A 24,616-nucleotide genomic window follows, 5' to 3' on the forward strand; every position below is an offset into this window, starting at 1 on the left:
ACACGTATGTTCATTGTGGCACTATTCACAACAGCAAAGACTTGGAAGCAACCCAAATGTCCATCAATGATAGACTGGATTAAGAAAATGTGGCACAGATACACCATGGAATACTATGCAGCCATAAAAAAGGATGAGTTCATCTCCTTTGCAGGGATATGGATGAAGCTGGAAACCATCATTCTCAGCAAACCAACACAGAAACAGAAAACCAAACACGGCATGTTCTCACTCATAAGTAGGAGTTGAACAATGAGAACACATGGACACAGCGAGGGGAACATCACACACCGGGGCCTGTTGGGGGGTAGGGAGGGATAACATTAGGAGAAATACCTAATGTAGGTGATGGGTTGTTGGGTGCAGCAAACCACCATGGCATGTGTATACCTATGTAACAAATCTGCACATTCTGCACATGCAATCCAGAACTTAAAGTATGATACAAAAATAAAACAAAAGAACATGTAATTGTCCGACCACTGGAAGCACAAGGAGCAACTCTATGAAGGTGTTACCTTTAACCCACCATGGTTTCTGCTTCCTAAAATAAAGGGAATGCACGGACCACCAGACAAATCCTCCCCTTTCCAACAAAAGTCTTACCCGAAACCCTATTAATAGTTTGTCTTTTTTCTATCGTCTAATGCTTCCATTCCTGAAGAATGTGGCTGTGTGCACTTTGGCTTATGGAACCCTCTGTTCTTTTAGTTTGGTGAAATAAGGGCTGTGATGGCAGCAAATCTGAAAACATGTTTGGGGCAGAGATTTCTGGATGCATCTTTAAAGCTGGCTTGAGAGAAATCCCACGCACAGGGGCCAACCAGAGGCGAAAGAGTGTGTGTCCTGGAGAGCGTGGTAAGCAGCTCAGAACTGGGCAGGCAGACAGAATCCCAAGGTGGCGAAGGGCATTTTGTCTGGTCCCTTAAAGTCAGGCTCTTATCTCTCCTATCCCAGCCTAATAGCTACAATTAGTCTGTGATGCATGCTGAAAAGAGGGTGCGTGTAAAATCCAGGCTGTTTTGCTAGCTGTGTGTGCAGGCCCAGAACATGTTCCACTGTCCCACGATTTGGGAATGAGACTCACAGTTCTTGAACCCAGGAAACAATTTCTGTAATCTCTTTCCTTATCTTATTTAACTTCACCTGCAGGTCTGCCTTATTATTTTCGTCAGTGTTGTGCAGGAGAATCCACATAGAAGCCTGGGTAAAATTGTATTACATGATCTCGGGTTTGGTCCCTGAGAAAGAGCCAGATTAACGCTGGCAGGAAAGAAAGCAGGAGTGCCCTTCAAACACGCTGCTGAAGGGCAACTGGAGGTTCTGGGGAAATGTGAAGAAAGAAACGCAAACACCCCTAGGAACCAGGTTGATCTTGTGAATTGACTTCCAGAGGAAGGCTGGAGTTTCTTTCCCAGAGGTCTCTATTCTGGGAGGCTGCAGCCCAGCGGGAGGGAGCTGAAGCTGACTCTCCTGGCGAGCCGAGGCCGCACTCACGCTCTGCAGCCCGGGGACTGCAGGGCGGGGACTCTGAGCCTGGCTGGTCCTGGGTTCTCTTTCAGGCCCCTGGCCTGGGACTGTGGGTGGGAGGGGGCAGGTGCAATGGCTCCTGTCACTGGGCTGACTTGCATGCAGGAAGGAGACAGCAAGATGACTCCATCTGAGCCAGGCCTCCAGGGATCCTCCCTGCCAGGGGCTCCTGTGCCCCATGGGGAATGGTGAGTTTGCTGGGAGGGAGAGACCACAGCCCCAGAGCCGGGCAGAGAGCAGGAGGCTCTTCGGGCCCTGCCGAGGACTCCACAGGAAGAGTTAAGCTCTACCCCTGTGATCAGGCCTTTAATTTTTCAAACTTGGAAGGTGTGGGCCAAACTACACCTGCAGGGGTGAGGCTGGCCTTTGGGAAGGACAGAGTGATGCATTCTGAAGAGCCCCTAGATCTGCCGCTAGGGGCTCTGGGTTCCAGTCCTAGTGCAGCCTCTGATGACATGAGTGACTCTGGACAGGTGGCATGTGCCCCTCACAGAGAGAGGATGCTGATCACCTTCCTCCCCTCCCATCAGATTGCATCTTGGAAGTGAGGAGGTTCTGGAAGCTGTACACCCAAGGAAGACATTCTGTGCCCGAGAGAGAGTGGGAGAGATGTGACTGCTGCTGGCTGGGTGAGGACAGGCCCAGAGGACAGCATCACTGGCACCCACCCCTGCACTTGGATCCTCTGCACACCTCAGCTCCCAGCATCTGGGCCTCCTCCCTGCCTGCCTCCCCCGCTCGCTCAATCTGTCTCCACTCAAGAGGCTGATGGGCAGGTCTCCCTGCTTCTTCAAATCTTTCAAAGGTATCACGGGACCCTCCTGTTCCCTTGACCTCTCCAGCCTCCTCTCCCACTCTGATGCCCTTGTCCCCGCAGGGCAGCCACACTGAGGTTCTGTCCCCTCCCCTGTGGTCCCTTCTCCACCTGTCACCCTTCAGGACCAGCTCAGCCTTTGTCCCTCTCCCTGCAGAGGGGATGACAGCCCCATGGGCGCCTGCTACCACTGCCCCTCCATGCAGCCTCCACCATGGCACCCACGTGTTGGGCATTGGTTTCATTTTTTATCATGTGTCTAGATGACAAAACACCAGAGGAGAGACAGAGACAGAGACTGGGGCCACCACCGTGCCTAGGGCATGCTCTGGTGCTCAAAAGCCATTTGTTAGATGAATGAATCAATGAATCAATCTGTTAGTTAAATTTCCCCAGAGCCAAGTCTTGATTTTCCACACTCCATTACCCAGTACCTGTCTCCACGACTGGGACAGTCCTGGAGAACTCACTCCTCCCTCTGCTACCCGGGCTGACCGCCACCCTCTGGGATCTCCCACTGCTCCCAGGCCTGTGGAGAGGCAGCCAGTAGAAAGGACAGAGGAGCAGCCCCTGGTTCAAAGTCCTTCTCTTCAACTTGCTGGTGACGCCACCCTGGGCAAGTCACCCCACACCTAAGCTTCAATTTCCTCATCTGCTAAATGAGCATAATAGTACCCACTTATTGGTAATAATTGACCATAATTAAATGGGCACACACTACTGATCATTTACGAGAATTAAATAAGCCCATATACACACACTTTGTACAGAACATTGAGTTCCGGAATTACTAGTTCCACCATATCCCGTCTTCATACACAGAACCACAGAGCAAACCATTCAATTACGTTTTTACTTCCCATGTGGCGCTTGCCCCAGCTCCTGGGTGCAGGGTCCCTGCCGGAGCCTTTTTTGCTCCTCACAGCCTGGCTCAGGGCGGTCCCCAGCCCAAGCTTCACCCACCTTTATTGAGTGCTCCCTTATTGCTGACAACTGTACTACCTGTCACACGTCACCAAGCATGGTCCGGGGTTGGGTAGGGCTGTGTTATTGTCTCTATCACCAAGTGTTGCCAATGTCAGAGGGCTGGTAATGCCAATACACTTCAGACTGGAGATGCGGTGGGGACCCTCCCACTCAGGGGTGTCCTTAGCTTGCACATGAGGAGGGCCAGGCCCGCCCCTAGGGGCCAAGGCCTTCCTCAACTTCCCTGCCACTCCCCTGGAGAGCAAGTGGGGGCCCTCGTGAGGCCAAGCAGCCAGTCCCAGGACTGCTGCCCCTGCCAGGCTGCGAGCATGGCCCAGGCACGGCTGTTCTTGCTGGGCCCCCGGCAAGACCTGCAGGAAGGGCTGGCTCCCTCACCTCTGTGAGCTCGGCCACGCTGCTGGGGGTCTCTGGGCCAGTCGGTGGAGGGAGAGAAGACACCCCTTAGCAGGGGCTGTCTCCCCGCTCTGACAGGAGCTCCCCTGCACGGCCTTCTCAATTCCACCTGCAGGAAGGCCTCCCCCATCTGCAGGCAGGAATTGGGGCTTGCATTACATGAAACTGGAAGCTTTAGCCAAGGTGATAACTGTCCTATGGAAACGGAGTGCCGAAGTGCCCTGGGGTCACCTGAGAGCCCTCAGAAGACCCCTGGGGCACAACTGTTGGGATTTCTAGGCTTTTCTTGGGTTCTCTATCCCCTGCTTTGGAAACAGATGTAGCGGGAGCTTCACATCTGATGCTGAGCGAGAACCAGCTAGGAAGGTGTCAGTAGGCTAACCTCAAAGGAGGGAGAGCTGAGGACAGGACATGAGCTGCTGGAGTGGGGACCTGTGGGATTAAATAGGGCTCCCAGGCACCTGCAGTTGCTATAGATTCCTGCCTGCGCTTCCAAAGGGAAGTGAGGCAAATCTATTTTCTGCCCCACCCTCCAGGCAAGTTTGAGACTGTTTTGTTCTCCAAAGTCACTTCATACTCCATTACTCGGGTACCTGTCTTCTTGGGAAGAACATGCTTTGGGCTTCAGCTGCCAGGGGCCTCACAGTTTCCTATAGCATGGGGGGTGAATCCAGACCCACTGCAGGGCTTTGAGGTCGGGCAGATCTGAGTTCAAATTCCTGCTCTGCTGATTGATCTTGGGCAAGTTTTTTAACCTCAGTTTTCTCATCTGTGAAATGGGGATAGTAATCGTGCCTACCCGGAAAGATTGCTGTGGCTACTGAATGATGTGAGGCGTGTGTATAAACATGCGTAACACAGCACCCAACCATCCCAGGGGCCCAGCAACTGTTCAGTGTCCTAATGCCACTCATTCCCCTCCTCCCTGCTCAACGCGCTGCCAAGTAGGGATTTATCATTTTACAATCACAAAACCAAGAAGTCTTGGTTAATTGGTTTACCTAAAGGCACACAACTAGGATATGGTAGAATCTGACTTGAAGTTGAATCTAATTACACATATTATGTTTTTTCCAGTGCACTCTTGACCAGTTAATGAGCCAGTTGTATTAGAATCACTTGCAGATACCTGTTAAAACCCCAACACCTCCCCAGGTTTATGGTATCTGAATTTCCATGGAGGGCTGGGAGGGATCTGCACTTTTAGCAAACGCTCTAGGTGCCTCACCCAGTAGTCACTACCCCATACCGTGGTGTGCTGTTATAATGGGGAGGGTGCCCATCAGAGGAATTGGGTTTATTATTATAGAAGAAACGTGAATGGGAAATAAGGAGAAACTTAATGCAATTACGTGGACAGGCATGGATCTGGCTGCTGAGGAAGTGAGGAATTTGCGTATTTCCCTTTGGTTAATTTCATCATCCACTCAGCACGGCCCTCAGCTCACCAGATCATCTCAGAACTCAACTTACTGCATCTCTATCATAACTTTTGTCACACTGTGCCACTGTGTTTATGTGCCTGTCTTCTCCTTCTAAGGGTAACTTCACAAAGACAGGAGCCCTGACCCATCCACCTTGGCCTCACCCCACCCCAGCACGGAAGCCAGGCGGCCCGTGGAGGCTGGTATTGCTGAATGGACATGGGGCTGGATGAAAAGACTTCCGCCTGCCTCTCTCAGCCCCGGGATCGCCATGAGCTGCTATTCCGGTGAGGTGCTGCTGTGGGGATCCTCCAACTCCCTTCTCCTTGACCCTGCAAGACAGCCAGGAAAGGGAGAGCAGGCAAGACCTCCCTGTTGGGGTCAGCTGCAGCTCCCTGGCCAGCAGCCCCAACTCATCAGCTCTCACATCAAACAGGAATGTTGGGAGAATGAAGGCCTTACTTTTATTTGAATGTTGGGAGATTGAAGGCCTTACTTTTATTTTATTCTAGGAGATTCTATGCTGCAGAAGTACAAGGTGAAGAATGCATACCGATTACATTGGCAAGGGAGAGAAGAGCCTGGTGCTGGCACTTTTGCTTCTTTGGTCTTTCAATAATGTCTTTCCCCTTGATTATACATGATAGATTCCTATTTTAGAAACTTCGAAAACCATAAAAAAGTCAGAATAATATTACCACTCAGAAATAAAGAAATAAAGTTTTGGTGTATTTCCTTTCCTGGTTCTTTTGTTTATACACTCTTTGGTAACCCCCACGAGGCCGTATCTGCCCAGATGAATAGAACAGGAATCTTCCTCCTGCAGGGCTGCTGCCAGACAGGCTGAAAGCCCCGGGCTATGCAGAGAAGACTTAGCCTTGGGAGAACAGAGGCTGGGACTAGAAATTCTCTTGTGAACCAAATCCCCGCTCAGCCAGTGCCTCGCTCATGGCTCTGAGCAACTTGCTACCTTCATCCTGAAACAGTACAGCTGCCCAGTCCCTGCAAATGGTTGTTATGAGGCATTGCTAGCAACCTCCTGTGTGAACTTTTATAAGTACCCTGTTCTGAAGGGTTGAAGCACAGGCTTTCTGGCAGCTCAGGGCCCCTTGACTTGGACATCTGATGTGCCCAGAACAAAGAGATCTGGATCCAGAACCAAGTGATGTGTGTCTGTGTCATGGCTTAGCCACATCCTTGCATATGACCTTGGCCAAGTCGCTTTAAACTTTCTGTCCCTCAGTTCTACAACCTTTCTGAGCCTCAGTCTTCTCCCCTGTAAGATGGGAATAGCAAATACTTCCAAGCCTTCTCGCAGGATAGTGTATATGGAAGGTTCTCTAGATGGGGGGTATCAACCTGGCTGTATCGCCCACTTCCCATCAGAAGACACTGGTGACTATGACCTGCCATTTGGCCACACTGCTTAGCACACATGGATGACATCTGCCTCAGAGGGCTGTCCCCTGACATACCAGAGTCTTGTGCATACCAAGCAGGCAGCACAGGCAACAGAGGGTTAACAGGGAGAGGGCAGCCCCCTGGAAGCCACGCTGTGGCCACAGTGGGGCCAGCTGAGTTTAGGTCACAGGCCTCCTGCCATGACAGGCCCTAAGTGATGAAAACTTGTCAAGGTTCTCTTCTCTTTTTCTAACAGCCATAAACACCTCCTTGGTGCGGGGGGAGGGAGGAGACTGCGGGAGGGGGGTGTCTGCAGGGATCACACACCTGTGTGAAACTAAAAGAAAAATATCAGTGGGTGCCCAGGGCTTCTCACTACAAACTGCCCATTAGGAAGCCGGAAGGTTTTGGTTTTCGTCCCGGCACTGCATAAACCACGCGGAAGACTTTATTGCCCCTTTTCTCTGTCTTCCGGGTTGGCAAGGGGAACTTGTGGGTGTGAATGAAGAGAGAAAACAGAAAGGAGGGTCCCTGCTCCCCTGTGCTGAGCGCCCAGGGCCCCATCCCAGGGAGTTGGCTGATGGACCCAAGCCTGGGGAAGAGGCGTGTGCGAATGCTCTGAATTCCGGACTCAGCTAGAGAGGAGAGAATCCCACAGCTCCAGGTCATGCTCTTTCTAGCTCCCCTACTTCCTCAAGCAATGCCCTCCCCCCACTCCCACCCAGGCTACTCGGCTGCCTGGAAGGTGAAAGCTGGGGGCTGTAACCTTCTGGTGACCTGAGCAGCCTAGAACTGCAGCTGCACAACGGCCACTCCCCTGAGCCAGTGTCCCAGGAGCAGCGAGACTGGGCCTCGCCTAGAGGAGTCAGGTGGCTGCAGCCCTGCCTGCCACAGCAAGAGAGCCACACATCTCCAGCTCCGCCCGGGGAGCCCAAGGTCAGGCCGTCTTAGCTGGGAGTCGCACTAAGAGGCTTGGAGGATCTCCATCAGCCTTGAATCCCCAACACATTAGCCTGAAGGAAAATCTGATCTACTTGCTGATCCCTGGGGCGGCGTCAGGAGTGACAGTCATTTCCTTGAAAGCTGAGAGGGAGAGCTGACCCCTGAGAGCTGTTAGGATCCTCCCAGCCTCAGAAATCAGCCACAGTCAGGCAGTCATTCTGCCTTTTAGCTGGTCTTGCAGGAGGCGGGAGCAGATTAAGACGATGCTTCCAGACCCAGCACTGCCTGCCTCTGGTTGAGATGACATTGACCACTGCCTCCTGGGAGAGCTGCTAGGTGGTCAGAGGACAGGTTAGAGTCTGCCTTCTCCTGCAGTCAAAACTCCCTTTGAGTTACAGAAAATATCCACACAACTAAGGGAATTACAGATTTCTAATCGATTTCCTTGGCCACGTGAGAACAAACAACACATTTGCACTTAAGCCTAACAAATCTGTAGGAAGGGCTTGCCCAGGTGTAGAGAAAACCACCTTCTGGGCTTAAAATACGACAAAAAAGGTTATGCAAATCACTTTCACTGAGTTAAAGAATAGGTTAATTTTTAAAGGTGCCTTCAGTGAGTTAAGACGATGAATGAGGGAAACCATGGCATTAAGTTTAACGTTTTGACTGAGACTTAAATAGAGCAGAATGTGTTTGTTCTCCAACGTTGAACTCTCAGTTTTCAATCCAATCAAAGTGTTTTGCAAGTTGCTGTCTAATCCCAGCAGCAGGCGGAACTGCACGTCCAGCCTGCCTGCCTGCCTGGCAGCCAGTCTGTGTCTGGTGTGCTTTGGGCCTCAGAGTTGCAATCTTCTGAATGAGTGTGGTTCTTGGACCACTCAGGGTGGGATGCTGTGAGTTTGTTCACTGAGGCCCATTCACCGAAGGAGCCCCAAGCCACATGGGCAGTTATGACAGACACAGGGCTCAGAGCTCCCGCTTGGGGATCCCTGGGTCTGTCCTCTGAGGTCCCCTCTTGGTCCCCTGGCCCTGGTCTCGCCCTCCTTTCATTCCCTGATACTCTAAGTGTGGCCCAGGGACTAACAGAATAGTGTCACCTTAGAGCTTGTTGGAAATTCGAAAGCACAAGCTCCATTCCCAACCAAAGGGACCAGAATCTTCATCTGCACATGAGCCCCAGTGACCTGCATGCACATTAGAGTTTGGCAGTCAATGCTCTGAGAGATTCTCTATCCTGTGATGAGGATGATTTCTGGAGCATGCATCTCCTTGGTCGCTGCTCTTTGAGCATGCCCAATGGAACCCTCTGCGTTGGGCCACCTCACGAGCCTCACCTGCTACCTCTCTCCCCATAGCTCTCTACCCTGTATGAGTTCCAGCCCCGGCTCTGTGGCTCACTCATCATGTCATCCTAAGCAGGTCACCTGACTTCTGTGGACCTCAATTTATCCATCCATAAAATGGACACAGTGAGGGCAATCATGTAGTCTTGTTGTAAGAATGAGAGATCACGGAATGAGGCTGCAACTCATCCAGTCCTGTTTCTCTCTCTGCCCCCACCCCCATGCATTCTCTTGCCTGCTGACATTTTTGTGATTTACATTTTTGGGAATCAAACAGGAAAAGTAGGGGTACCAGGAAGGTCATCCGACAATTAGAAGAGGTGAGTAATGCCTGCGAAGTGCCTGGCATACAGGACGCACCCCTGGTGGCACAGGGAAGTGGCTAGAGGAGTGGAAACACTGCAACTATAAAGCACTTTTAATAATGCTAATATTCCCTTTACCCTATGTACGACAGCCTTTGGTAGTCAGATTAGTCCTGAAAATTTCTGCTCTGCTGTTGGCCTATGGAGCCTGGGTCTACACATCACCCACGGTTGTGCCTCACCCTGGGCCACCTTCCTCGCTTGGCCAGCACACTGGGCAGGGCACTTCATGCTGCTTGGCTCACAGGCCTGGCAGGAGATGTGAGCATGACTTGTAGACGCGAGGCCCAGGCTGCACATTAGAAGCACGCAGGAGCTTTAAAAACCACACGTGTGGTTATCACCCCCAGACATTCATTGGATTGGTCTTCGGTGTGGCGTAGGCTTTGGGAATCCTAAAAGCTCCCCAGGTGGTTACAGTACACGCCAGAGTGAGGAGACTAAAGGACGATAAGCAGGACAAGTTCTAGGAAACTCCATCCTAGTGGGCGCTATGTGGAATGCTAACTTCCTTAAAAAGAAAAAGCCTCAGCTCCCACAGGCAATAAAATCTCAAATGAACTCGAAACCAACAAATTGTATCTTTGATGAACAAGAATGTTTTTTGTTCCTTCCTAAGAAAGCAAATCAAAGCAGTTTAGCCTCAGCCATTCAAAGAGCAGCTGGGGGCTGTGCGCGGTCTGTCTGTCCTGGGGCACTGTGCATCTCCCCTCACCTCTTATACCCCCCACCAAGAGCACCAGGGGTGATAGAACACCCCAGAGATATGGCTCAAACCCGTAGGTGCCTCATCTTCTCCGAAGCCGACAGCACGTGCACCCTCTCGTTACTAGAGACGGATATAATAGAATGGTGTGTTCTGAGAAGCACTCTCGGTATCAAGTGTTAAAACGCAAACAGGCTTCCAATTAATCAATCAGATCCCTGCGTCCCTGAGCCCTGCCCCACTCCAAACCCCAGTGGATTCTCTCAGCCCCTGAGGCATTCCAGGCCTCATGGGGATTTAGTTTTCGGGATTCTGCAAAACAAACCAAGCAGGCCTCAGCCTACCCAGCTGACCCAAGAGCCACTGCCGGCTCTGGAAGGCAGCTGCCCTTGATGGCTGGCTCACCTGTGGCCAGAGTGGCCTGACTCGCAGGTGTCACCTGGGCCTCAGGGACGGGGTGGGGCAGGGGTTGAGAGCTGGGGTAGGGTTAGCTTCATGCCTGGTGCTACTGAGAGGCTGTCGTGCCAGACACGGGTGATTCTCCCCTGGGGGGGTGGAAGGGGACAGGGCACCCAGCTCTGCCCCCCCACCCTGTTCTCAGGCTGAGTCACCATGCATAAAAGATGCTCCTATTGGGAATCTGCTTTGCCTATGAGCAGGAAAGTGACCGCGCTGCGGTCCCAGCTCAAACACAATGTGCCTTTAGCTCACACCTGGCCCCGCCCTGACTTCTGAGCCAACTCCTCCTCTGAGCCTCCTCACCGAGCTTCTCCCCAGGCAGGACCCATCCCGCCGACTCTGGGCAGCTCCACAACTCCTCACCACTCGAGCACATTCCACACCGAGCCAGCTCCTCACAGCAGCGCCCTGCACAGCCACACCCCAGCCACTGTGCTCCATGGAGCCACCCGGCCAGCGCCCAGCACAGGAAGAGGCCGCTCACGTGCAGAAGAGTGGTCCCCGGAGTGGCAGGCAGCTGGGGTGGACAGCACGGTGGGGAGGTTCCAGCACAGAGGGAGGGGCAGTCACACCCCAGGAGCCAGACTCCAGTACTGGGAGCAGTGTTGGGGGGAGGGGGGTACACCTTAACATGGGTTCAGGTTCTGCCAGAAAACACCTGCTTCCTTCATTAGTGTCTGCAATTAGGGGCTGATGACACCTGGGTCCCCCCAGCCACATACAAATGACGCCTGCCTTCAACTCACGGGAAGATTACAGATGTGCACTTGGGGGTTAGAGAGAAGGAAAGAAATACATGGTGGGGGTGGGGAGACAGACAGAGAGAGACAGAAAAAGACACAGAGAGACGGTGGCATCTCCTCTTTTCTGGGGATTCTTGGGGGCAGCCACTCACCAGTTCCTTCCTGAGCCAGGCTATAGCTTCATCGATGCTCTGAAAGCCTTCCAGCTTGCCAGTGGACAGGGGTCTGGCACCTTGGCTGGCACTCCTGGCAGAAGGGGGGTGCTGCCCAGGCTCTCTCAGGGGGAGCAAGGGCTCCTGCCCCCCACGCTCCCCCTCCTCCAAGCTCGCCTGTGGCTCCGCAGCCGGCCTCGGGAAGGGCCAGGTCTGCTCCTCCAGCCTGGCCTGCCATTCCAGGTAGGAGGGCCTGCGGGTCTCCAGCCTCAGTTTCTCGGTGAGGGCCTTCAGGCTCCGGAGGTGGTCATCGGGTGGTGCGGCTGCTCCCGCCCCCTCTTCTGCACCCACTTCTTCCACGTGGATCTGGGGCACAGACATTCTACAGTCTGCCCTGGCAGCCGGACATGCGAGGGCACGGGGGGCACAGGGGGAGGCTTGGTGGGTGGCACAGTTGGGTCCCGCTCTGGGATGGCCTCATCCAGGTGCCCGAGGGCATTTCCGGGACAGGAGCCGGCCTCGGAGGCTGGGTGGCAGGGGAGCTGAGAGGGACCGCGCAGTGAGCCGCACAGGGCGCCCTCCTGGAGGCTCGGGTCTATGATCCGTCCTGGAAGCCTGTGGGTGCCATGCTCCACAGAAGGCAGGAACAGACAGCGTCGCAGGAATCTCGGGGCAGCCTGTGCCAAGGTCTATCTGTCCTGAACGCACTCGAAGACCAGACTGGCAGGAAGAAGGCCCAGAGCTCTCTCTTCTCGGGAAGGGCAGGTGGCTGGAGACCCTGTGGGAGGGATGAGAACCGCATCAGTCCCGATCCCTGCCCTGCCACTCAGAGGCGGGCACGTCCACTCCACAGGAAGGGAAACTGAGGCTCAGAGTGGACTGGTGAGTGCGCTTCTCATGGCTAGTCCGGGATGGAAGTGAGATCATTTTAATGCCTTAATTCAATGCAGAGAAGTTAATGACCAATTGAAAAATTGTGCAGTGTTTTACTATTTATATAAAAACGACTCCACCTCTACTATCTTATTTAATGCCCCCAGCAAGTCTGCAGGGATTTGTTTTCATTCTCATTTCACACACGAGGAACCCACATATCCTAGAAGTTAAATGACTCACTGAGATCTCCCAGCAATAAGTTGTGGGGACAAGCTCAGGCTGTCTGAATCTGAGGCCACAGGTCTCTCCTCTCTGTGGCAACGGCCGGAGGGTCCCCAGAGCCAGCCAGCAGGGAAACCGCACCCCACACAGGCTCAGGTGGGTCTGCTCCGTCCAGGTGCCACTGCCCCCTCACCACCTCCACCCACCACAGGTCCTGTCCTCCAGCAGCCGTTTCTACATCCAGGTCTTACTCTACGCTCCTAGCTTCTTCCTCCAAGAACAACACCTTACCTCACCTCCTCAGAGACAGAAGCAAATAAACCTGCAGCTGTGGAGGGAAGAAGGCGGTGGCACCTGGGCTGGATGGCTAAACGAGCAGGCTGTGACTCATTGTTCTAGAACGAGGCTTCTCGTGTTCACCTAAGTGCCCGCATGGCAGCACCTGTTTGGTAAGGACTTCAGCTATGGGATCTGATGTGGCCTCCCCATCTCCAGAGAGGAGGCATAAGCCCCAGCTCCTACCCCATAACATCAGACACAGGGTAGAAATCTAACTCCCAGTAAGAAGAGACCGCAGCCTCCAGACTCTGTGGTCCGAGGTCCATGGGGTGGGCAGTGGACATGGGTGAATCAGAGTAGGAGACATCTGATTTGGACCCAGGTGGTAAGCCCTGGACTTTAAGGGTGTGTTTAAAAAAAAAAATCCGTGCTGGGGGACATGCAGCTATAAAAAAGAATGAATTGATATGGAATGATGTTCGAGATAAAGCTTAAATGAAGAAAAGCAAGATTCTCAGCAGCCTGGAGAGTAGGCCACCCTTGGGGTGAAAAAGGAGAAAGAAAGAGGGATTGTTACTGACTTGTAAATGCCTAAAAACATCCCGGCCAAAAAAAAAAAAAAAAAGAAGGGAATAGCCATAGTCATGATTACTTGTTTGGAGTGAGGGGAACTGGGCAGAAGGGAGGTGAGGATAGGAGGGAAAAGAATTAAGATGAGGGTGGCAAAAGCTGAACAGGCAGCAGGACCACCTCGCGGTGCCCTGGGATTCCTCTCCGACATGGCACGCAGATGCTCAAGAAAGGAGAGCAGAACTTTCCAGTCCAGACGTTTTCCTTAGCCCCAGCCTGCGGTGGGGATGTGACTGGAGGGCGTCCTGCTGCCCGACCTCTGCCGCCCTAGGCTATGAGCCTGCCCTGGCAAGGGGCATCCATGGAGAATGAGAAGGAATAGTCCACCCCAACTGGTAAGCAGAGAAACCCGCTGTCACCTCCAGCTCTGCTTGGAGCAAGCGAGAATCCCCCTGAGGAACTGGATTCTGATTCAATTGGTCTAGAGATGGGACTCAGACAGCAGTGTTCAGCTCCCCCGATGATCCGAGTGTGCAGCCGGGGTGGAGAACCACTGTCTCCAGATGCAGACACTAGAGTTGGGATCAGATGGCCTAGCTCTACGTCTTGTCAGGCTTGCTAAGCCTCATTTTCTTCATCTGTAAAAGGGGGTGATAAATACCAACCTCCTATGTTCTAGCAGATTGGCAGAACTAAAATTCACCGGCACTCTCTGAAGACTTAGCACGCTAAGTCCGCAAATGCGAAATGTACTCATGGGAGTCTCCTGTGCAGTTTCACGGTCAGAATCTGTCCAAATCTAAAGACTTATCAGCTGCTTTCTGGGGCCCCTCCCAGGCGCCGTCTGCCTCTTTGCTGAGGTGCCAGGATCTGTTTTGAGCATGTCTGGGGCAGCTGCACCTACAGGGCTTCCTTCTCCCTGGCAGCGGAGCTCTGATTAGATCCATCAAAGCTTCCTGGAGAGGATTCAACTGCAGGCGGATGAGCAGCACCCTCCCTCCCTGAGTTCTGTGAGGAGATAACATGGATGAGGAGCCCTGGTGGCCCACCCCCTCCCCCACCAGCAGGCTCCCACTGCAGAGGTGAGGGCATCCCACTGGGCTACCACTGCTGGGTGAGGGGCTCCTCTCAGGGTAGGAAACTGCTACAAGTCTGTAACTGTATTGCAGACAATTTATTTCAATTATTGGTTTCTTTTCTTTTCTTTTTCTTTTTTTTTTTTTGAGACGGAGTTTTCACTCTTGTCACCCAGGCTGGAGTGCAATGGCATGATCTTGGCTCACTGCCACCTCCACCTCTTGGGTTCAAGCGATTCTCCTGCCTCAGCCTCCCGAGTAGCTGGGGTTACAGGCAGCCGCCACCATACCCAGCTAATTTTTTGTATTTTTAGTAGAGACAACGTTTCACCACCTTGGCCAGGCTGGTCTGGAACTGCTGACCTCAGGTGAAGGCCTGCATAGACCATGTCAGGACCATCTGGTGGCACGGGCAGCAGCCCCTGTGAACTGTGACCAGCTAGTGATGGTCCTCAGATCTGCTGAGCTTGGTGAAGTGCAGAAAACACAGTGTGCACATCTGCCCATGTGAGCCCCAAAGTAGCCCCCAGAGGCAGGCGGGATCACCCCATTTCACCAAGGAGAAATCGAGGCTAGGGCAGGTGAAGTGCCTCACCTCCTGGTCACAGGCAGGTGCCAGCAGCTGGACCTGGGCACAGTCATTTGACTCTGTCTCAGCCTCTTTCTACTCTGGAGAGTGTGGGCTCTGGGTTAGAGCTCCAGGGCAGCCATTGGCTTTGTGACGCTGGCACATTGCTTCATGATCACTGTGGGCCTCTGTGTCCTCTTCTGAGAAATGAGAACAACCGGAACGACTACATAATTTGCAAGGCTCAGTATGAAACGAAGATGCGGGGCTCCTTGTTTAAACAGTTCTAAGAATTGGCCGGGCGCCGTGGCTCATATCTGTAATCCCAGCACTTTGGGAGGCCGAGGCGGGTGGATCACAAGGTCAAGAGTTCAAGACCAGCCTGACCAACAAAGTGAAACCCCGTCTCTACTAAAAATACAAAAATTAGCTGGGCGTAGTGGCGCACGCCTGTAATCCCAGCTACTTGGGAGACTGGGGCAGGAGAATCGCTTGAACCCAAGAGGTGGAGGTGGCAGTGAGCCAAGATCGCACTACTGCATTCCAGCCTGGGTGACAGGGCGAGACTCTGTCTTAAAAAAAAAAAAAAAAAAAGTTCTAAGAATTTCAAGACAGGGACAGCAGAGCATGAACCCACACGAGGGGCCCTGTGCCACTGCCCACAGCCATGAGGCTAGTTCTGGGGATAATAACATCTACCTCGTAAGTCCTAATCAGGGATTCAATAAGGTTACAAATGTAGCTCTCAGCACACTGCCTGGTCTACAGGAAGCCCTAGACATAGTCATGTAGCCTTAGTCATGGTTTTTAAAATGTCATTATTAAGACGACATAACCTATCAGAGTTATATCACCGTCACATGACAGATCATGACCCTCCAACTGCACTGAGCAGTCACTCTGTTGGTCTCTGACCTGCTGGGTGGCCCAAGACAATCCCGGCCCCCTCACATCCTTCCCTGGACACCAAACGACACGAAGTCAGTTGATCCCACCTACCCCAGATTTTCAGGTCTCAAAACTTAGTGGAGTCTGTTCTGCCATAGAAGGGAGAGAACAGCTCCACTTACTAAAACCATTCCATGCCTGCTCCCTTCCCTCTCTGCTCACATTGTGAATGCCCCGCCCACGGCTCCGGGTGTTGGGCAGACTCCACCCTGTGCTCTCTGCATGGCAGACCAAGGCCAGGCCCCAGAAGCCTGGTTTCTGGTCCCAGCACTGCTGACAAGCCGAGCACCCAGGTTCAGTCCTTTCCTCGTGGCCTCAGTTCCCTAATCTGTGCAATGACTGAGGATCTATGGAACCTGGTATGTGAAAGCTCTCTTTAAACTATAAAGAGCTGTACCCACCTGAATAGGTGAGTGTGCAATGTGGAGAGGCCTGAGTTAGGGAGTCACTATTTTAGAGCACGTGGTCACCTGTAGCTGGCAGGAACGGGATTGCCCCCAGCACAGCCAGATGGTGAGGAGCTGCTGCAGGAATGGGATTGCCCCCAGCACAGTCAGACCGTGAGGAGTTGCTCAACCAGCATGTGTTTTCCTGGTCATCAGTGTCTGGGGAGCACTGTCCCCCTGGGTGCCCTGGTGCCTGAAGAAGCCCAAAGGGGTTTCTTCCCTCCCACTAGGCACAGGAGCTGAGCTGGAATGGCACCCACACAGGCGCAGGGACGTGACAGCAGAAAAGCTTGTCACTGCTCACTGGGCACTGAGCTGGACCCGGCTTGAGCCGGCAGAGAGGTGCTGGCCGGGTGCCGGGGAACAGATGCCAGCACTGGGCAGCTTCCTGGGCTGGAAAAGCAGTGGAGGCCTCCCCTCTCGCTTGACAAACCAGGGACTCCTGGGGCCCAGGCCCCGGGAGGAGGAACCCCCCAACACTCTAAACAAACGGGCTTTCTTTACATGTAACCTGGGTCGTTCCTAGGGGTGGAGGAGCCGGAGAAGGAAGCCAAAGGACACTGCCAGACCTGGGACCTAGGGTGTCTAGAAAAACGAAATCAGACCCTGTAATCCCACCAGGCCCAGGCATGCCCCGCCAGGCAGGCCACCCAGCAGCAGTGGGGACAAGCCCTTGGGGGGGCGCGTCAGCCTTTCTGCAGCCCTGTGTGCCAGTGCCGAGGACCCATGCCACACAGAGGGACTGCTGTTCCAACACGCTCCCTGGCTCCCAGGCCCACAGCGGCTCCTTGGAGGAGCCTTCGCCAACCATGAGCTAACTCCTCTGGCTGCTGGAGGAGCCAGGTGGGGGCAGCTCAGCCAACACCTTGTCTCATTATGACCTAATCTGTTCACCTGGAAAACGGTCACATCCACTTCCTCGATGGGCTCCCAGGGGCAGGGGAAGACGCAGGCGCTGCTGACCCATCCCCTCCACACCTCTCACCACGCGCTCCTGCTGTTCCTTCCAGCCTCGCATTCTCCACTAGAACCCTTTCGTTTCTTCTCCGTAAGACACAATCTTTCCAACCCCGACCCAGCACTCCTGTCCCGCCGGACACCATGCTCTTTCACACCCCTGACTCGGCACAAGCTTTCCTCCAGCCTGGAAAGCCCTTCCCTCCCTTCTGTGCCTTAGTTCAGTTCTCAGGGATTTTCTCCTGGGGGAAGTTTTGCTTGATTTGCCCAGGCTGGGCTGTGTGTACCCAGGACAACCCGAGCACATCACAGAAACAATTATGTCATGGCAACATTAGCTAATGCTTACAGCACACCACACGAGTTGTGGTGCTAAAAGCTTTACATGTATTAACACATTTAATCCTCACAACAGCCCTATGAATCTGGGGTATCATCATCCCCATTTTACAGATGAAGAGACTGAGGCATAGACAGGTTCGGGACCTTGCCTGAAGCCACAGAGCTTGTAAGTGGTGAAGCTGGGATTTGAACCTCTGCAGTCTAGGTCTGAGCTGGCCCCTAACCACTGAGCTTACTGCCCCTCTTAAGCCACAGCACTTACACCCAGGGCCTTTGTCCATGGTCGCCTCTACCAGACTCTCAACTTCAGGGCGAGAAGCAAGCCTTTTATGCTGGACTCTCCAGTACTTAGGACAATGCTGCTCTCTTTAAATGCTGTGGAATGAATGAGCCAATAAAACAGATTTCCTCCCACTCACAGTGACCTGTGCTTGCTCTAATCTGAGCCAGCCTGGATGGGCTCAGAGAGGCAGAAAAGAGACCCAGGCTTCCTGGGATGGTGCCTCTCCTCCTGTCCCCACGGATGCCACCCACCCTGCCTGCCCTGAGCACAAGTGTCCAGACATAGGTGTGCAGGCTCTGGGCCTGCAGTGGGACAAAGACAGGAACAGCTGCAGCTCATCCCAAATCCCAGGACTGTGTGCTGGAGTTGGAGGGGACAGTCTGATGTGACAGACCTAGCATGAGGGCCTCCTTGGAGTCCAGTGCAGGATGAGGTCATTTCCATCCACCAGCTTCTTCCCTCTTCTGGAAAGTGCATCCCCCTTTCCCACAGGAGCCCATCCCTGGGGTTTCCTTTCTCCTGGGGCATGGGGAGACAGAGGATGAAGTTTTGGTGTGAGAACCACTCAGAGGCCAGCCTTGCTCTGAGCTGGCCGGGGCCGCTGGGGCCACCATGCTCAGCACATGTGGGGAAAGGGTCTACCTGGAGAGCAAAGCCAAGCAGACAGTGTGGCAGCCTGTCCGTCAGAGCCCAGTGGCAAGGAGCTGGGGGCCCGCAGCTGGGCCCCGTGGGAAGCCACCCGCCCTGCCCAGGTTACACAGCGTATACCTTCTGCCTTTTTTGCTTCAGCTACTTTGAGTGGGGTTTCTGACATTCGTAACTGACTGACACAGCACACACTGGAGAAGGAATATTAAAGAGCACAGTGGATGCTTGCTGCTATTTGTCTTTCGTTGGACTGTGTGTCTGTTTGCCATATCCAACCCCCTCTCCTTTCCTGTGTGGAGGGAGCTCCCCATTTTGTGCAGAACAGCAGGCAGGCCATGCAGCCTTCTCTGCAACCAGAGGACCACGTGCTCCTCTTCCCGGCTCATGCCCTGGTGACCAGGTGTGAGCACGTGACCTGAGCTTGGCCAGTCAGCTGCTCAGGCCCCGACTCTGAATTGGGTGCGTGTGAGTCTCAGAGGAAGTGATGGTTAGGGCGCATCTGTGAACCAGCCCTGGAGGCAGATGTGAAGTGCAGGGGCGGTGGCATCCTCTTAGCCAAACTCTATCTGCTGAAGGACTGGCCCGGGATCTCCTTCCTCTGCCTTCTGGATCTGCCCTGGTTCTGCCTGTTTTCTGGTCTTTACCTGCTGCCAATTCTGTGGGCACCTGACAGCCTTACAATAATGTCATTTTCTCTTGCTCACAACCAAGAGCTGTAACTGAAATGAGACAGGAAGCACAACTCATTTGGGGAGGAAAATATACAACTGAGAGCAAACCAGTGTCATAAAATGTCATGACAATCCAAAAGGCTCCCTCTGCCACCATTCCACATGTCCCTTGGTGGTGGGGGGCGGGGAGGGGGTGCTGTGCGACTTCCCATTGAGAACCACAGGGTGGATAGTCACTGTCCTCCTAATGAAATCTTACTGAGTCTGTCCACATGCAGAGTTGACTTGTCTCCTAACTCACAATCCATGACAGGCTATGCTTGATGAGGACAGAATGACAATTTCCCATATGAGTGAATTTATCCTTGCTCTGCTCCTCTGGCAGAAACGCCGCCCATGGTTCCCTGTGCAAAATGGATACACGCTGGGTCATGAGACCAGCCCAGCTGGGCTACAGCCGGACATCGGGGCAAACAACTGAAGGGCTGAGAAGTCTGGTGAGCTGTGCTCTTTTGGGAGTGGTGCCTCTGGGCTGTTTCAGGACTGTGACAGTCCCCAGAGGGAGAGGGGGTGAGCAGAGGCAGATAGAGCATGAAGGAGTGAGCCTGTGGCTGCATCTGTCTCCCACAGGCTGCTGCTTCCTCCACCTGCAGCTCCCTCCCTTCTCATCATCAGCCTCCACCCCACGAGGTTGCCTCAGGTTTGTTTCTGCAGCCTGAAAGAGGTGCACTAACCCTATTCAAATCCCCATTTTACAGGTGAGGAAACAGATAACTTTTCTCATGAAACCGAAGCCCAAGCTCCCATAAACAGACGTGATGGCCTGAGATCCTGGCCCAGAAAAAAGGGTGCTTTATTTAGCACCTATGAATGCTGGGGGAATGTGCAGACATGTTCCCCAGTGCCAGCACGGGCTGAGCAATGGTAGGTCTCCTTAGAGTTCACCAAGCGTCAGCACACACATTCGGGCCTCACGTCCTTCTGACTTCACACAGGAGAAAGTGGAGGCCACAGAGGCTGGCTGGTTCCCAGAACACAGATCTGCTGCAGGAAAGCTGGGGTGATCTCCACCCTCTGTCCCCTTCATCACGGCTGCCCCCATACCCCTGCACTCCTGACCCCTCAGCCTGAGCCTGGGGACGTGGACGCTGTCCCCTTCTCCACAAAGCTCCCTCCTCCAGGCTTCCTCTCCTCTGTCCTGCTGCCGGTTATCCTTCTAAAATGCAACTTGAATCCTGCCCCTTAATAACTTTCCTACTAAATAACTTTATTATTGAGATGAGGTCTCACTGTTGCCCAGGCTGGAGCGCAAGTGGCACAATCACAGCTCACTGCAGCCTCAGACTCCTGGGGTCAAGTCATCTCGTGCCTCAGCCTCCCAAGTAGCTGGAACTGCAGGCATGTGCCACCATGCCTGACTCTAAATAACATTTTAGTAACACTGTCAAGCTGCTAATATGTATGAAGCACTCAATATGTGCCAGGCACTATAAGGAGATAGCACCTCACTTATTTGCATGAGAATCTTGTGAAGTATGCACTATGATTGTCCCATTACACAGATGAAGAGACCGAGGCACAGAGATGATAAGGCACAGGCCCAGTGGCACTCAGACTGTACCTGGCAGGGCAAGGACTGAAACCAGCAGATGCACAGCTCCCCGTGGAGGTGGAGGGGAGGGCTGCAGCAGGAGCCAGGAAGGCTGAGCTGGGGACCAGGACCGGGTCAGAGGCTCTGTGACCCTCCCCATGGTCTACTCAAATAGAACAAAGCAAGAGTGTCCTCTGGGAATCAAGTTGCCCCCCGAGATAGCCAGCTCTGTCTTGGTTCTGTGCTGTCCTATGACGCTGGCCACTCCACAGCAGAACCACCTTCACTGAGTTTATGGAGCACGTCTACACCGCAGCACATCTACACTGCAGGGAAGGCGGGGTCTTCTTACCCCATCATGCAGCAAACCGAGGTGGCAGCCTATGTGACCAGCCTAAGGCCCGGGGCTCCTCAGTGACAGCCCAGAGCCTACTGCCCACACTCCTTGGGGTTGCTGTGCCATCTTCTAGAACCTACTATCTGGCAGGACTAGCTATCACGCGTGTGGAAAGCTTTCCATCTGCAGGTATAACTGGGTTCTCCCAGAAATTTCTGGAAGGAAGAATTAGCTACACTGTGACTTAGGGCCCTGCAGGATCCTCAGCAGGGCAGGTCTTGGGGGATGGGATGTCTTTAGTGCTGGCCTCACCTTCTTGACCCCGACACCGTCTGGGTTGCCCATGGCTCCGTTGCCAAAGCCAGGGTGGGCTTGGCTGGAGAGCGGAGGCCCACGTGTGTGTGCAAAGCGCTCTGTTTCCTCTGCTGAGCCTGCTGTGTGTGTCACCAAGCCTAAAACTCTACATCAGAGAGAGTCGTGGCTTCACTCAAGGACAGCATCTCCTGATTCCTCCGTCAACACCTGTCTGGTGCAGGGGTGCCAGGAAGAGGCATCTCCACTCTACCTTGCCCTGATGTTGCGGTTTCAGCCAGGCCAGGCCCATCAGTAGAGGGCACAGCCCTGATTTCAACCGGAGACAAAGGCAGGGGCCATGAGCTGGGACCTGCGGTGGCTTCAGAGGCCAGAGAACAGTGAGGCCAGCCCCACAGCCAAGGGAGTGCAGAGGCTCTAAGGGGTTTCATACACAGAAAATTCAGGGTGGTGCAGGGCAAAGCTCATGCCTGCATCTTTTCCTTTTGTTTTCTGAAAAGGCAAATCCCTTTGTTCTGGGTGAGTAAGAGGTCAGGAGGTCTGAGACATGGCTCCACAGTCGGCCTAGGGAGGCGAGCCTGGGGTGTGCAGGCTTTTCTGCCTGGGTGTAATCAGAAACCCAACACTTATCTCACCCAGAGGACCAGACAGGACTGGGCTGTCCTCTGGCTGGGCTCAGCACTGACCAGGTGGCAGCCGAGAGGACAGGGACACAGCCCTGGGCCCCACAGAGCTGCTGCTGGGAGCCAGGCTGCCCTAGTGGTCCCCTCCTCCTCCGGGGTTGCCATGGCAACTGAGCAGGAGGGACCCTGCTGTCTAGCCCTGGCGCTCATCTCTTGCCTTTCCAGCCTCATCTGCATTCCAAGGCTTGGTCAGAGCCGGTGTCGGGAGCCCTGACATGGAGATGACATCCTGCCGAGACCTGACCCCGGCCCCAGTGCTGCACGTGGCAGGGATGGGTTGCTGGGATATGTGTGTGTGTGTGTGTGTGTGTGTGTGTGTGTGTGTGTGACTGTGGTGGGGTTGTTGCCTTGCTGTGTGAGTGTGGGTGGTGGTTGCCTTGCTCTGTGTGTGTGTGTGTGACTGTGGTGGGGTTGTTGCCTTGCTGTGTGAGTGCGGGTGGTGGTTGCCTTGTTCTGTGTGTGTGTGGGGGGGTGGTTACCCTCCTGGGTGTGTGAGTGTGAGTGTGGGGGGTGGTTGCCTTGCTGTGTATGGGTGTGAGGAGTGTGAGTGTGGGATGGTTGCCTTGCGTGAGTGTGATTGTGAGTGTGGGGGGTGGCTGCTCTGCTGGGTGTGTGTGAGTGTGGGGAGTGGTTGCCCTGATGGCTGTGTGAGTGTGAGTGTGTGGGGAGGTCGCCCTGCTGGGTGTGTGAGTCTGAGTGTGGGGGGTGGTTGCCTTGCTTTGAGTTTGAGTGTGGGATGGTTGCCTCGCCTGAGTGTGAGTGTGGAGGGTGGTTGCTCTGCTGGGTATGTGTGAGTGTTGGGGGTGGTTGCCTTGCTGTGTGTGAATGTGAGTGTGGGTGTGGGGGATGGTTGCTCTGCGGGGTGTATGAGTGTGTGAGTGTCGGGGGTGGTTGCCTTGCTGTGCATGAGTGTGAGTGCATCGGGGGTGGTTGCCCTGCTGGGGGTGTGTGAGTGTTGGGTGGTTGCCTTGCTGTGTATGAGTGTGAGTGTGAGGGTTGGTTGCCTTATGGGTATGAGTGTCAGTGTGGGGTGGTTGCCTTGCTGAGTGTGAGTGTGAGTGTGAGGGGTGGTTGCCCTGCTGGGTGTGCGTGAATGTGGGGTGGTTGCCTTGCTGTGAGTGAGTGTGGGGGGTGGTTGCCTTGTGGGTATGAGTGGTAGTGTAGGGTGGTTGCCCTGCTGGGTATGAGTGTGAGTGTGGGGTGGTTGCCTTGCTGTGTGAGTGTGAGTGTGGGAGGTGGTTGCCTTGCTGTGTGTGTGAATGTGGGGGGTGGTTGCCTTGCTGTGTGAGTGTGAGTGTGGGGGGTGGTTGCCTTGCTGTGAGTGTGAGTGTGAGGGTTGGTTGCCTTGTGGGTATCAGTGTGAGTGTGAGGTGGTTGCCCTGCTGGGTGTGTATGGGTGTGAGTGTGGGGTAGTTGCTTTGCTGTGTGAGTATGAGTGTGGGAGGTGGTTGCCTTGCTGTGTGAGAGTGAGGGGGGTGGTTGCCTTGTGGGTATCAGTGTGAGTGTGAGGTGGTTGCCCTGCTGGATGTGTATGGGTGTGAGTGTGGGGTGGTTGCCCTGCTGGGTGTGTGTGTGGGGTGGTTGCTCTGCCTGGTGTGTGAGTGTGAGTGTGAGTGTGAGTGTGGGGGGTGGTTGCCTTGCTGAGTGTATGAGTGTGTCAGTGTGAGTAGTTGCCCTGCTGTATGTGTGAGTGCTTGGGGGGTGGTTGCCCTGCTGGGTGTGTGAGTGTGAGTGTGGGGGGTGGTTGCATTGCTGGGTGGATGAGTGTGAGAGTGTGGGTAGTTGCCCCGCTAGGTGTGTGAATATATGAGTGTGAGGTGGTTGCTCTATTGGGTGTGTGCTCTGGGTATGGCTAGGGCTGAGTTAGTGACATGCGCAGAGCTGTTAGGGATGTAGGTGTGGCTGGGTAAGAGACATGGGCGGGGCTGGGTGAGGGACGTGGGTGGTGCTGGATTAGGGGAGTGCGGCTGGCTAAGGGAAGTGAGTGGGGCTGGGTTAGGGACGTGGGTGTGGCTGGGTTAGGGACGTGGGCGGGGCTGGGCAGGGACGTGGGTGGGGCTGGGTTAGGGAAGTGGGCAGGGCTGAGTTAGGGACGTGAGTTGGGCCCTGGGTTAGGGAAATGGGGGGATTGGGTTCGGGAAGTGGGTGGGGCTGGATTAGGGGTATGAGCAGGGCTGGATTAGGGAAGTGAGTGGGGCTGGGTTAGGGACGTGGGCGGGGCTGGGTAGGGACGTGGGTGGGGCTGGGTTAGGGAAGTGGGCAGGGCTGAGTTAGGGACGTGAGTTGGGCCCTGGGTTAGGGAAATGGGGGGATTGGGTTCGGGAAGTGGGTGGGGCTGGATTAGGTGTATGAGCGGGGCTGGATTAGAGAAGTGGGCGGGGCTGGGTTAGGGATGTAGGTGGGGCTGGGTTAGGGAAGTGTGCTGGACTGGGTTAGGGGTATGGGCGGGGCTGGGTGAAGGAAGTGGGTGGGGCTGGGTTGGGGAAGTGGGCGGGGCTGGGTTGGGGAAGTGGGCGGGGTTGGGTTAGGGATGTGGGCGGGGCTG

At 54.3% G+C, this 24,616-nt stretch overlaps 1 protein-coding gene and 2 long non-coding RNA genes across 5 annotated transcripts in view; 2 read left to right on the plus strand and 1 right to left on the minus strand.

Moving 5' to 3' along the window:
• Window positions 1-1,024, plus strand: part of LOC134810656 (uncharacterized) — a 39,239-nt gene extending 38,215 nt beyond the window's left edge. Inside the window, exon 3 of the long non-coding RNA XR_010159160.1 lies at window positions 712-1,024. This is a non-coding gene — a long non-coding RNA (uncharacterized LOC134810656). The remainder of the gene's footprint in view (window positions 1-711) is intronic.
• FAM167A (family with sequence similarity 167 member A) overlaps window positions 1-24,616 on the minus strand; it is a 45,684-nt gene that overhangs the window by 11,253 nt on the left and 9,815 nt on the right. For all 3 annotated transcript variants that reach the window (XM_016959092.4, XM_016959094.4, XM_016959093.4), the window contains exon 2: window positions 11,263-12,040. In XM_016959092.4, the coding sequence (XP_016814581.1) occupies window positions 11,263-11,643 (381 nt within the window). In that variant the 5' untranslated portion in view covers window positions 11,644-12,040. The remainder of the gene's footprint in view (window positions 1-11,262; window positions 12,041-24,616) is intronic.
• Window positions 1,537-5,878, plus strand: LOC101059836 (uncharacterized). The gene is made up of 3 exons (XR_010159159.1): window positions 1,537-2,335; window positions 5,265-5,435; window positions 5,661-5,878. It is a non-coding gene; the product is annotated as an uncharacterized LOC101059836 (long non-coding RNA).

This window comes from Pan troglodytes, chromosome 7 (genome assembly GCF_028858775.2).
Source record: "Pan troglodytes isolate AG18354 chromosome 7, NHGRI_mPanTro3-v2.0_pri, whole genome shotgun sequence".
NCBI lineage: Eukaryota > Metazoa > Chordata > Mammalia > Primates > Hominidae > Pan > Pan troglodytes.